Source organism: Podarcis bocagei (assembly GCF_964188305.1).
Source record: "Podarcis bocagei genome assembly, chromosome: 5".
Lineage (NCBI taxonomy): Eukaryota > Metazoa > Chordata > Lepidosauria > Squamata > Lacertidae > Podarcis > Podarcis bocagei.
In genome coordinates, this window is record NC_138129.1 from 97,148,409 (window position 1) to 97,162,191 (window position 13,783).

Below are 13,783 nucleotides of genomic sequence, written 5' to 3' on the forward strand. Positions count from 1 at the left end.
TATTTTTCAATGATCAAATACAGAGCTGGAAATGGGAGAAAAGGTCATTTCAATTACCAAGTGGTCATTATAGCCCATTTATTACCTTCCATAGCAGTTTTTGGAACTGTTTCTGACAGCATTTCCCTCCTGATTTTTTTATCCTCACAAATAACGAGGAATTTAGACAGTTACCCAAAGCAGCGTCCTCCATCTCCCTTTCTGCTCTCTCTCTCTCCTTTGGGCCACGCTTCAGGCAAGGTTATGAAGACCACCACCGGACCTTTGCGGAAGATTATGCGCATGGCGACTACCAGAGATACCCCCAAACCTGGCAAAGTGAGAGAGGTACTGCATTCTCCACAGAAACAAAACTGGTTTAAAAATACTTGATGGAACTGGGTTGAAGAGGAATTCTGGAATTCATTGTGGTGGTGTGTGCGTCTGTCCATATTCAAAGCCTTCCTTACGCCATGCTTGTTCTCTGCCTCTGTCTCTCCTTCATGTCTCTGTGTTGTAAAAGGCTGCATACACACCACACACTGAAACCACATTGAGTCCCCATTATTTTCCCCAACCCAGAAAATAATTTGTGTGAACTGTGGTTTACCCCTATTAACAAACTACTCTTCCTAGGATTCTTTGGAGGAACTCATGTACTTAAAGACGTGCTTTAAATGTACACAGCCCAACAATTCTCTGTGGTTAGATTTACCATTGTCTCATTTGCTGTGTTCAATGACCCTCCTCATTTGATAAATTCTGGATTTTTTAAAAAAAGAAAAAGAAAAAAAGAAGTCCATCTCAGCAAGAATGTGATTTTTTTGTCTCACAGGCTCAAAATTCTCAGTACTTTTTCAGAACTAGTTCTGAGCCTAAATGTCACCCCATTTACAGGCCCTGGAAGTCCCAGATTTATTTATTTACTAATACATTTATACCTTGAGTTATGCAGGAATTTTAAGAAACCAAAAAATCAGTGCAGTTTTGAAATCGGTGGATAGAATCTAGAAGTTTTGAAAGGTTCAGCCTGTTATCTTGATTTAAAATGATGTCCAACACTATCCAAACATATGCGAATATTCACTCCTTAATCTGAGGAACCACCATGCACAATTTGGATACAATATAGTAAGACAAGGGTTGCCAACTGTTTTGGATTAGTGGGCACATTTCAAATTTTGAGAGAGTGCTGGGGGTGCCAGTCACAAAATGACTGCCATGTAGTGGGCATGGCATAACACAAAATGGCTGCCACCGGGAGCATGGCATGACATAGAGTTAGAGAGACAGCTGCCCCTGGCGGCTTACCATGGGAAATGCTCTGCTGGTCCTGATTATGGAGATCTCTCTCTCAGAAAAAATAAACGTGGTAGCCAACACCACTCTCATTTCACAGAAATTGCTTAGAAGGTACCGGCACATTTTGCCGCATAACTTTCTTTCTAGGAGAGCTAGAGACTGGCCAGATGTAAGTGGAAGGCAGAACCAGAGGCTAAAGTGAGCGGGGCACAAGTGTGAATTTTACCTTTACGCAGTAGGTTAGTTTCCACCCACACCCACCCTTCTCCATTCAGACAGGCAATCGAAAGCAGGATCAGAGTCCAAGGACATATTTTAATCAGGCAAAAAACACTCAAGGCAGGCGTATATAAAGGGTGGTGAGGGGACAGAGGGTATGGCTTAGGTGTGAACTTGGGCCAGATGGAGAGGGGAAGGCCATTTTGCCCCTGCCAGGTTTCAGTCGTACATAAAGGTAAAGGTACCCCTGCCTGTACGGGCCAGTCTTGCCAGACTCTAGGGTTGTGCGCTCATCTCACTCTAGAGGCCGGGAGCCAGCGCTGTCCGCAGACACTTCCGGGTCACGTGGCCAGCGTGACAAGCTGCATCTGGCGAGCCAGCGCAGCACACGGAACGCCGTTTACCTTCCCGCTGGTAAGCGGTCCCTATTTATCTACTTGCACCCAGGGGTGCTTTCGAACTGCTAGGTGGGCAGGAGTTGGGACCGAACGACGGAAGCTCACCCCGCCGCGGGGATTCGAACCGCCGACCATGCGATCGGCAAGTCCTAGGCACTGAGGTTTTACCCACAGCGCCACCTGCGTCCCTTCAGTCGTACATAGACCTTTCTTAATCTAAAGGTAGATTTTGAGTGAGCCTTTGACTGAGCCTAACAAATTATAAATGTTCCTCCAAGCATTTGTGAGTTGATAATCCTGGTGCCTGGGGTGTAACTGACTGTTCTACTGTGGATTCTGGCATTTTTCCATATGGTTTTATTGGAATTGTTTTGTATTATAGTGAACAGACCTTGTATCATTGATGAGGGGCAATATAGAAATTTTAAGAATGAACAAACATTTGTAAGTTCCGGTGTGTAAGTATGTGCACACACGTTGCCTATGTTTGTGCATTCACATGTGTAAAAAACCCTCTGGTGTACATGACTTTTAATGGCCTCCTGTAATCAGATGTACTTTGTTTCTAAGCATAGCTCCTTTGACAACAAAAGGCAATCGTATCTGGTGTCTCCAAGGTAGCTTTATCAGTTTTTAAATGTTGCAGATGCCTGGAGGTAGAGCTGCTCCTTTTTATTTTCTCTGAGTATGTAGATCCAAGACAGAGAGATACCTGGGGCGAAGGTACAAATTACTGGGACCAGAACTATTACAGAGATCAACATCGGGTAGAAAGCAGCGGCTTTGCAGAGCATCACAATGGGACTCCAGTTTGGTAAGGAAATCCCATGAGCTGACCCACCCACCTGGGAAATGACTAAGATCTCCTTAATCCAGTGTCTGTGAAGGACACTTGGTGACTCTCTGCTCTTGCAGTGTGCCTCAGGGAAGCACGTTTCCCCACAGGAGGCTCCTGAGACCTTTGCCAGGTGATTATAGTCCCGGGATGCGCACTCTGCAGGCCAGTGTGGTGTAGTGGTTAAGAGCAGTGGACTCGTAATCTGGTGAACCGGGTTCGATTCCCCGCTCCTCCACATGCAGCTGCTGGGTAACCTTGGGCCAGTCACACTTCTCTGAAGTCTCTCAGCCTCACTCACCTCACAGGGTGTCTGTTGTGGGAGAGGAAGGGAAAGGAGATTGTTAGCTGCTCTGAGACTCCTTAGGGTAGTGATAAAGCGGGATATCAAATCCAAACTCCTCCTCCTCCTCCTCCTCCTCTTCTTCTTCTTCTTCTTCTTCTTCTTCTTCTTCTTCTTCTTCTTCTTCTTCTTCTTCCGTGTAGGTCCTGGAGAACTAGATATGTTGCCCTGTTATTTGCAGCAAATCTGAAATCCAACCACTGCAAACATTTCAATAAAGAAAAGTTAGGGGGTCATCTTTAATAGATCCGTTTTTGTTTTTCACTCAAGTAAGACCCTGGAACCCAAACAGCCTCAAAATATGCACAAATGTGCCCTTAATGCATAACCATGCTCTCCTGTGGGGAGATGCATGAGCTATCTGTGAGAGTGCAGCCAACAGATTTGTAAACAAAATCTCTCTATCTCCCCCCCCTTTTGCTACCCTTCTTCAATAAGGTCTAAGAGGCATGAGTCCTACGAAGACAATTACGTTTCAAAGAAAGATGGCTCCTATGATATAAACTACAGTTATCCTTTGCAACAAGGACAGATTCAGGATGAATTCCAGTGGAAGTTCCAGGACAACACCAGTGTTCCAGCGCATGAGGTGCGAGCTTTGGGGCTTGTCCAGGGTATCCTTTCTTCTTCCCTCATCCCAGCTGGTGCTACTTGGATAGGCCTGAGAGCCTTAGAAAGCAAATGCCAGCTTTAAAGTTCTCTGTAAAGGGTGTTGCAGTTCGTTTTCCCTTTGCTTTCGTCAAGACCATCGTTCCTTCTATTCCGCCTCTTCCCCGCTCCATTTCTCCATTGTAGGTTCCATTGCCTGAGGAACCAAGCATGCTCCAAAAGTATAAGGAATCGGGTCTCAGCTCAAGTAGCTATGAGCTTAGCCAGTACATGTACGATCCCTCCAGCCACTACGAAGCAGCTCCCTCCAAGGACTGGAGCCCCATTCAGGCAGGTAAGGTATTCCAACACCAGGAACATCTGGTGTACAGGTGACCAAGGCATTTGCCAACACCTTGAGGCTAGCATCAGGGCCACCACTGTGCATTCTTTCTTTGCATGGATTTTTCTTCATCCCTCCAATCTGGCCCCCAATATAGGTTTTTAATCTGGTGTTGTTAATTGTGCATGTTCAGCCCTTTTCTTTTCAACATTTGCATTGTAAGACACCTTGTGAGGGCTTGCCCCAAAAGGCAGGGTGGAAATGCCTTAAATAAATAAATGATGCTATTTGTCTAAACATGGGAGTGTTCCCATCACCTAAAAGAGGGGTGAGGTTCGAGTTTTAAAAGCAGAAAGATGGTGCAGAAACAGATTTGGACAGAACCCTCCATTTGCCCATAAATTACTTCCAAGTTTTTTTCTAACTGGTGGCAGAGCTCAGCTGAAGACAAAAACTATGATGGAGAAAAGCTGTGGGAAGGTTTGGCAGGAGTAGTGATCTGTACTTCTCATCCATGTACCCTTTTTGCTTGTGAAATCACATCCTCCTTTGAGACTGAGTCAGTTCTTTGTTTAGACACATTGAACGACAGGCATCCTTCTAGTCTGGGGCTCAGAGTCTGGCAGGAGGCATGTCAAACAAAGGTTTACTTCAGTCACTTACTGGATGGCCCCCATCTTTGTGTGGTGTGGGTCATGGCTGTGCATCTTCCCCCTTCCCTGTGGATCTAAAACAGAGATCCCCAAACTAAGGCCCGTGGGCCAGATAAGGCCCCGAGGGACTCGTTTATCCGGCCTGTGGCAACCCCCGCCGCCCACTGCCACCGCCTGCTCTTACTGGTGCTGCGCAGCTACCCACTTCCGGGTAGGAGGAGCACCGGAAATAGCTTGTGCACATGCACAAGTGTTATTTGTGCATGCTCATGCGTATGCGCAAGCGTTATTTCCAGTGCACATCCAGGTCAAAGGAGGCCCATGCACATGTGCACAAACTATTTCTAGTGCTCCTCTGACCCGAAAGTGTATCGGAAATAGCGTGTGCGCACGCATATGGGCATGCGCTTCCCCGCCCTCCGGCCCACCATGTGATCGGCGCTGGAGACACCGGCCCGAGGCACAGTAAGTTTGCTGACCCATGATCTAAAACAAGGAAGGTATAACCTGTAGCCATCCAGATGTGGTTTAAGCACAACTCACAACATCACTGATCATCGGACACACTGGCTTGGCATGGATGGAAGTTGTAGGAGTCCAACAAGATCTGGAGAGTGCCAGATTCCACAGCCCTGATCTACAGTAATGTGTGATGCAGGGGCCACACTTGCCTGTAAACACAAAAGCTCCCACCTTCCCAATGCAAAGACTGCAGCTGCCCAACATGTGTCTGAACTTGGCCAAACTCTTTTTGTGTTACCCCATCAGCTTAGAATTATAGAATCATAGAATCATAGAGTTGGAAGAGACCACAAGGGCCATCGAGTCCAACCCCCTGCCAAGCTTCCTCTATGTCTTTTCTGCTTTCTATTGTTGAGTTGAGTTGAGTTCTGTTCCCTTCACTGTCACCCCCTATGACAAGGCAGTTATTCTTCCTGCCTGCTTTCAGATTTACAGTTCACTGAGCAGCTTATTTGATGTGCGTTTTAGCTGGCTTGCTTTCTCGTCAGTCTGGGATCAGCCTCTGGCCTAAGCCAATGACAAGTCACTAACGGTCCCGGTCTTGTCATTTAGCAGAAGACCTGCCAGTTCCTCTTCACCCTGTGGCACCTCTGAAGTTTCGAGTCCCCCATGTACCTGTGTGCTTTGGAGCTGGGGGGCAGCTGGTCCGAGGGTGTCCTAATCACCCAGCAGATGGGCAACCTGCTCTTGTCGAAGTGCACAGCCTGGAGGTAAACATTAACTTGCCCCTTGGAAGTGAGATGATTGTTGCTTTGACAGTTCTTTCTCCTGAGTCTTGACTTCACTCTTTCATTCTTGCCTCACCTCTCTCGTCGTTTTATTTTGCTGTCAGTCAGCTATGAGCCTTGTTTTAACAATTCCTTTATCTGTGGATTTGGGAATGTCTTAGAATCATAGAATCATAGAATCATAGAGTTGGAAGAGACCACAAGGGCCATTGAGTCCAACCCCCTGCCAAGCAGGAAACGCCATCAGAGCACTCCTGACATATGGTTGTCAAGCCTCTGCTTAAAGACCTCCAAAGAAGGAGACTCCACCACACTCCTTGGCAGCAAATTCCACTGTCAAACAGCTCTTACAGTCTTCTTTGTGCTGGCACCTCCCAACATCAGCCTGTCCCCTGGTGTTTGCTTAAAGCATCTTCTAGACCAGTGTTTCCCAACCACTGTTCCGCGGCACACTAGTGTGCCGCGAGATGTTGCCTGGTGTGCCGCGAGATGTTGCCTGGAGGGAGGCGGGCGAGTCGGGCGGCGAGAGGCGGGGCGGCGGCGGCGAGGAGAGGCCGCCCAGCGCGGGGCTCTCGCCGTCTGCCTGCCTGGCTGCCTGCGAGCTCGGCGGGCAGCGCCTCCGCCCGCAGCGCCCGCCTCACGGCTCTCATTCCCTGCCCCTGCCAAAGCTCACCCAGCCAAGCCGCGCTCTCCTTCCTGCCTCGCTTTGCTGCCTCCTCCCCCCCCCCAAAGCTTGGAGGTTCCCCGGCAAGGGGGAGGGGAAAAAATTGAAACTTACACTTTCGTGCGTCCCTCCCGGCGTGACGCTGCGCGCTGACGTCACGGGGCTGTAATGGTGGTGTGCCTCAAGATTTTTTTCATCAAACAAGTGTGCCTTTGCCCAAAAAAGGTTGGGAAACACTGTTCTAGACACTCTCTGATTTCCAGCTGTTCGGCAGAAACACCCAACATCCATTTGAAGGTTCATCACAATCAGTAGAAACATTCTTTTTAAAAGGAAGAAAGCAGAGATTCTGCAGGCAGCTGGAAGAATTCATATTGCAGACCCTATTCTGTGATCCCCTTGCCATGGGGATTCCTATGAAATAGCTACTCTAGTTATTAAGGGGTCACAAATATCATTGTTCAAATCTCTCCACCATAAATTTACTAGGTTGCCCCAGATAAGCCATTACCTTTCAGCTTCAGCTGATTTACTGAATAATATTGTTAGGGCTTGTCTACAGAGACATTTTCTATGTGTTTGTAGCTGTTTTTATTTGCATAGCCCACATCCCTCGATGACACCAGTCTCCATGCTTTGCCCCTGTATATGTGGGCTTACCTGAAATGGGGATAAATTGGGGGAAACTGGGCTCCAAACAACTCCCCTCGGGATTGCAGATTATTTGTTTTGGTGTTTTGGGGCAGTTGTCAGTTGTCACTTTCTGGTACTCCTCTTTTCAGACCTACTACTTCTTTCTTTCATTTCTTATAATAATAATAATAATTTATTATTTATACCCCACCCATCTGGCTGGGTTTCCCCAGCCATTCTGGGCGGCTTCCAACAAAGTATTAAAATGCAGGCTGTGCTTGTAACTATTTCCTGTGTGCTTCTGAATGGAAGAATATACCATATTTTTCGCTCTATAACACGCACCCGACCATAACACGCACATAGTTTTTAGAGGAGGAAAATCCGTAGGCATGCCACCCGTAGGCATTCCCTCCATAACACGCACAGACATTTCCCCTTACTTTTTAGGAGGAAAAAAGTGAGTGTTATGGTGCAAAAAATACAGTATATTTTTCCTTTTAATCCCTCAGATTAGCACGAACCCAGAAAACTGCACAAGCCAATGTCACCTTGCGCGCACGCGCGCGCACACACACACACACTTCTGATCCCTCAGATATGCATAAAACCAGAAAGCTGAATTTGCAGTTGCCTGCTTGTGTGCCATAGGAAGAGAGACAAGGGCAGGAAGATGTTCAAAGAGCTTACGCAACCCTAGATGACTAAAACAAGCACAACATAGCACACTTTCTACAACCACTTTAGCTACAGTGAGTGCAGACAATTATCCGAATCCCACTCACTGACTCTGTCCTTGTTTTCCAGGTGATCCTACATGATACAGCTGAGCAGGAAGAATTGAGAGCCTTCCCAGGACCTCTAATCAGGTACATGACCTCTGAAAGAGTACAACTTAAGTTTTCATTCTCCACCGTAGCCCTGAGGCAGCCCTACTCTGAAGCAAGCTGAGACGTCCCAGGCAACAGGCTCTGGATGTTATTGATGGGTAGCAAAATGGGAGTCAGGGGATCTGACTCATGGGGCGCTGTGTACCAGGGTGTTCAGCTGTGCAAGCCCCACTGAAATGAATAGGAGCTGTTCAAGAGCACACAACTCCTCCTTTGCGACTCTTCTTTGTTTTCTTGTGACAGAAAAACTGCCCAGTGAATTGTGTTCTTTGTCAGTCAGAGGAAGGGTGCTGGTTGGATTTTCTGTTTCAGGCACTAGAGTAGCCCGAAGAAAGTGTTTCATTTCTGCCAATTTGGGCTGCAGGAGGCTATTTTAACATGTTGTACAGGTCACAGTGCTCTAATTATATGGGATTAGAATAAAAAGTTGAGGGTGAGGGAAGGTGGAAATAAAAGTTCTCCGCCTCCCCCAAGTAGTTGTCATGGTGAATGCTCTCTTAAACTGTCGTTATTATTTGATTCTCCTCACACCCGCACCTGGGCAAAAGCCAGAGGGTTTGCTTATGCATTCAAATTATTGCATTGATTGCTGAGTTGTCGAGAAGGGTGCTCAGTCACTGTTTTCTGGACGGATTCAGTCATGTAACTACACATTCAGGTTGCACAGTTGCAGTTGATTGGGAGGTCTTGCGCAGTAAGCCAACTTCCTTGCAGAATTGGACTTTTTGCAGTAAGGAAAGTGATGGGGGAAAGGCCTCGGAGAGTTGTGGGATAACACTTGCTTCAACAAGAGCATGTGAGTGCGTTCAGTTTGGAGGGGTCACATCAAAGCCTTTGGAAATGTTATATAGCAGGGATGGGGAATCTTGCCCTCCAAACCTACCCAGTCCTCGAGATCTGGGCCACCTATGGATCTGAAAGTCCTTGCTCCCCTTTCTGCTTTTCCAGGGAGGATCTGCACAAGGTGGACGTGATGACGTTTTGCCAGCGCAGAGCAGCCGTGGCCTGTGACCTGGACTCCAGCCGAAGCAGAGATTCTGCCCTGCTTTGGAAACTCCTCCTCCTCCTTTGCCGGCAGAACGGGGTGTGTATCTCCTACGGGGCGAATCTTTGCAGAGATAAGTTAGAGAGCCTGGCTAGCATACCCCTTTGTGGGGCAAGTTTTCACCGACTTCCTCTGCTTAGACTTCACCTTTATCCCTCCCCAATCACTTTTGAACTGATATCTGATGTCTTCCTTGGTGTTGGAGTCTGTATGTGCAGTGTGGACCCAGACCTCTGGGAAGTGAGTGCAGGTTTCCATTGATTTTGGGAAGATTTCTCAATGTCTGGTGTCCTTACGTTACCCTTATTTCCCCAAAAACCCTAGAAGAAAGGGCATGGTATTTGCTCTTCCTTCTCAAGTGTTCAGCTTTGAGGTCTGGGTATAATACCAGGCAGACCTTTTGGCCTTTTCCGGTAAAACCTGAAATAAATTTGAATCATGTGTAGCATGAACTTGAAACTGTCGTTCCTACGTTTTATATTCAAAATGTCAGAAGTGTTAAAATGTCACCTTTATTTCCATTTTTTAAGGAGAGGGTTTGACATAATTGGCACCATGCAATATGCATGTCTATTTAACAATCTATCCTGCTTTTCAACGGTCAAGACCCATAAAACGTTATGCAAATAAATAAATTAAAGATAAAAAAATTCCTTCCAGTAGCACCTTAAAGACCAACTAAGTTAGTTCTTGGTATGAGCTTTCGTGTGCATGCACACTTCTTCAGATACCTATTTCGTGCATGCACACGAAAGCTCATACCAAGAACTAACTTAGTTGGTCTTTAAGGTGCTACTGGAAGGAATTTTTTTATTTTGACTATGGCAGACCAACACGGCTACCTATCTGTAACTAAATTAAAGATGCAAGCTGTTAAGAAAAGAACGCATAGCAATTTGAGAATTTGTGTAGTGTCAGTACGCAAGTTTCAGGAGTTTGAACTGTTTGTTGTCCAACTAAGTAAATTTGTAAAATTTGCAATGTTTGCAATTACGTCTGAATCCTGTAGCCGCTGTGCTTTCTCCTCGTCCCTTTGCAGTCCATGGTGGGCTCAGATACAGCTGAGCTGCTGATGCAGGACAGCCGGCGCCGGGAAAGGTACAAAAGGCAAGAGCCAGCAGCCAACTTGATCAACCTGACGGATGAGGAGTGGCCAGTGCAAGGCTGTGGGACTCCAGATCTTCTCACGGGGGAGATTGTCCCAAGTGCCGCCACACCAGAGCAAAGAGTGGAGAAGTTCACCAAACTCCTTTTTTACGGCAGGAAAAAAGTAAGCTGAAAGTTTATGTCTTCTGTGGCAAGTTTTGTGGGTTTAATGCACAGAAAGAGGCCATACACATATCCCAGTTGCATCAAATGATTTCTCCTGTGTCAGAGCCATCGCAAATTAATCACTGCAGCACAGAAGCCACTTCTGCTACAGCAACGTTCACACCAGCAAAAATCAGTGCATGCCTGTTACTTTTCAGTGGTGGCCTCCCTTACAGCGTTGCTTGTAAGTATCAGTGAAAAGCAAAGCACTATGTAAAAACTGTTAACTTTGGTTGTGCTTTGGGTACAGAATGCCCCAGGTTCTCTTCTTGGCACCTCGTACAAAGGATTTGAGGTAGCAGAGCTTGGAAAGACCTTTTGCTTGTGACCTCGGCCAGCCACTGTCAGTCAAGGCAGACAATCCAATGGTCTGATGCCCAACGGCATCTTCATAATTTGTTAGTTTTGTAAATAACTCTCTTGTTAAATTTTAAGAAGCACTTAGGTTTTCACATCTGTAAAAGAGCACCTGTTTAAAATTGTGCAATACAGAAATAATAAAGCAAAAAGTTATTAAATACAGGAAAAAAGCAAAGGGCACTGGTGAAAGCACATTATACAGTTCTTATAACGAGAAGATTAAAGCATTGTATGTTGAATAGACATATTGGTGTACATAGGAAATAGAAAGAGAGAGAGGGGAGGGGGCAGGGTTGTCAAATATATTTTATTGAATCATCCATAGTCTTTTGGGTGCTGGATGTGGATTTAAGTTGTGTGAATCATTTTTAACATACATAATAAAATTGTACCACATCACAAATAATTTCTGTTTTGCTTTGCCCTCTTGCCACTCTTAATTGGTGTGTAAGATTTTCCAGTAGGGCTGTCTCCCACACTTTGTTGAAGCATGATAAAAGGTTAGCCCCAACTAAGTCTTTCCAGTGTCTGGTGATAACAGGCCTGGCTGCTTTTAGCAGATGTGACACCAGCTCTCTACAATGAGAAGGTACATCTCCATTTTCAAATAAACTTACAAGTGCCATCTGGAGAGAAAGGGTAAATGTATACCTGTCCCTTGAAAAATTTAAATCCAGAATGGTTGTATTTTGGCACAGGGCCACCACAAATTCATGTGGGTACCTGTTCATTGGCATTCACGTTAGCATCTTGGCAATGTACTGTATGCCAGCTTCATAATTTCATATGAAGGAGTGGACATAGAGCATTCCAGTTTCTTCCCAGTGCTTCTCTTGGACTTTCTGTCCATCATTGATGTCCCTTCCTCAGGTCGACCAATGTCTTCGCTGTGGAACTCAATGGTGGCCTCTGACCACTAAGCCAGCCCTTCTCTGCACAGTCCCTTCTACTGGCTTCTGTTTCTTAGCAATGCTGGAGTGTGGCAGAATACAGGGGAGTGTGATGGAAAATCGAGAGCTGGCTGTTTATTGGTTCTTGCAGGAAGCTCTGGATTGGGCCATGAGGAACCATCTGTGGGGCCACGCTCTCTTTCTATCAAGCAAGATGGACCCGAGGACCTATAGCTGGGTCGTGAGTGGGTATGTAGCACGCACTACCACAAAATCTCTCAGTGCACTTTTCTCAGGATTTCAGCAGGGCCGGCCCTAACATTAGGCAGAATGAGGCAGCCAATGCTGGTGTGTGCAGAAAACTGTTGGGCCACATTGGAAGACAGAGCTTTGTGTGCAATGAGGCCTGCGCTCTGCATCTTGTAAGCTAGCTGTTGTCCTCGGGTGTGGTGGAAAAGCAATGCAAAAGTTCAACTGTCAGTCAACTTCTGTGTGTGCGTGCGCGCATGTGCATGTATGAATGAGGTCACCACCTTGTCTGTCAATTTAGGCAACAGAATGTCTTAGACCAGCCAAGCAATTCATCGCTTGCCAAGTCTATTAAAAATGCCTTCTTCCATCTCGTTGCAGGTTCACTAGCACTCTGGCCTTCAATGACCCCCTACAAACGCTTTTCCAGCTCATGTCTGGAAGGATACCTCAGGCATCCCTGGTACTGATGTCAGCTGCCTTTTCTGCCTAAGTTTCTTGTCTGCATCTAGGATCAGCCATCTGAACCTGTCAGGGCTGGTGGTCCGGGATACACAACCCCAGGGCAGTTTAGACTAAGGAGCCCAAGCCCCAGACAGCAGCTTGATAGGGCCATGTGGAAACCTCTTTGGCCCCTTGTCACCTGATCTTTGCTGAACTGGTAGCTAACCAACTACAGTAGTTGCACTCTAGCAAAGCAGAGAACAGGACAGCAGTTCTGGGTGGCTTCCAAGGTGCTGTGTGTTGCTTGTTCCTGTTTGCTAGGGTCGCTGCTTTGAGACCCCCACCCCGGCACTCTGCAGAGCCCAGTGCCAGCTCTTGGTGAAGACCCACTCCATCCTTGAGGAGGTTTATTGTAGAGAAATTATTGGCCAGTCCCACCCCCACTCTGCTTTGCCCCTCCTGCTGCCTCTCAAAAGCAAAGGCTGCCACCTGAAGGTGCTTTAATTCCATAGTTAGGCGCTGTTATTGTTTCCCGCATGCCGTTCAGTTAAGTGTCCACAAGACTCTGCTGGCACAAAAGGCTGCTCTTACAGTGTATGAACACCAACCTCCCACCATTCACCCTTAGGAAACCTGCATTTTAGCTGTTTGGATAGATGGTATCTAGCTAATTTCCTAGATTCCATTCATTCATCTATCCATCCATCCAAACAAACAGTTAAAATGCAGGTGTCCTAAGGGCGAATGGTGGTGAGTCTGAATGTGATGTTCTGTTATGCTGTGAAGAGAAGAGGAAGGGCATGGAAGAGCTCAACGGGCAAATTTAATTCACCTCATGTGCCAAAACCTGGCATTCATACAAGTGGGATTGTTTGCTTATTGTTTAGTTTGCATCCTGGCCAAAGCTCTTTGAGCATTTAAGAATATCATTTATGCAAAACCAGATGCTGTTCTGTAGATCAGCCAATCAACAGCATCGAGGCGGAGCTACGGCCACCATTTCCCAGCTTCTTCCAGCCCAGGTTAGGAATCAGGTTGGCATTTTCCAGGTGTGGGTCCCTGCAACCAATTCCAGGGACTAGGCACTTGAGCAAGTACAAAGCAACAGGCTCTGCTTTGTTGACCAGGCAAGTGCAGAAGGGCAGGCTTTTCTGCGTGTTAGAAAAATCCTGACTAATGAAGCAGCTTTGTTTTGCCCGCCAGTCCTGCGATCTGATGCCGCACTTGCAGCCCCCTTCTGTGCCTGAGGAGGGGTTCCATGCCCGCATGCGCACAGTCTCATGGCCCAGCCCCAGAAGTTGCCAGTCCAAGCTCCAGCATCCGTGGGAGGGCCCCATGATTGGTGCAGCATTCTGCCTGTAGACACCGCCATCTTTCTTTCCGCTGG

General features: G+C 46.8%; 1 protein-coding gene across 1 annotated transcript in view; it reads left to right on the top strand.

Moving 5' to 3' along the window:
- The window catches only part of SEC16B (SEC16 homolog B, endoplasmic reticulum export factor), a 65,616-nt gene that overhangs the window by 3,654 nt on the left and 48,179 nt on the right, over positions 1-13,783 (top strand). Inside the window, exons 3-12 of the mRNA XM_081194564.1 lie at positions 236-327; positions 2,592-2,712; positions 3,515-3,665; positions 3,872-4,019; positions 5,735-5,892; positions 8,015-8,076; positions 9,046-9,181; positions 10,182-10,412; positions 11,855-11,952; positions 12,334-12,415. Of these exons, the coding sequence (XP_081050690.1) occupies positions 236-327; positions 2,592-2,712; positions 3,515-3,665; positions 3,872-4,019; positions 5,735-5,892; positions 8,015-8,076; positions 9,046-9,181; positions 10,182-10,412; positions 11,855-11,952; positions 12,334-12,415 (1,279 nt within the window). The remainder of the gene's footprint in view (positions 1-235; positions 328-2,591; positions 2,713-3,514; positions 3,666-3,871; positions 4,020-5,734; positions 5,893-8,014; positions 8,077-9,045; positions 9,182-10,181; positions 10,413-11,854; positions 11,953-12,333; positions 12,416-13,783) is intronic.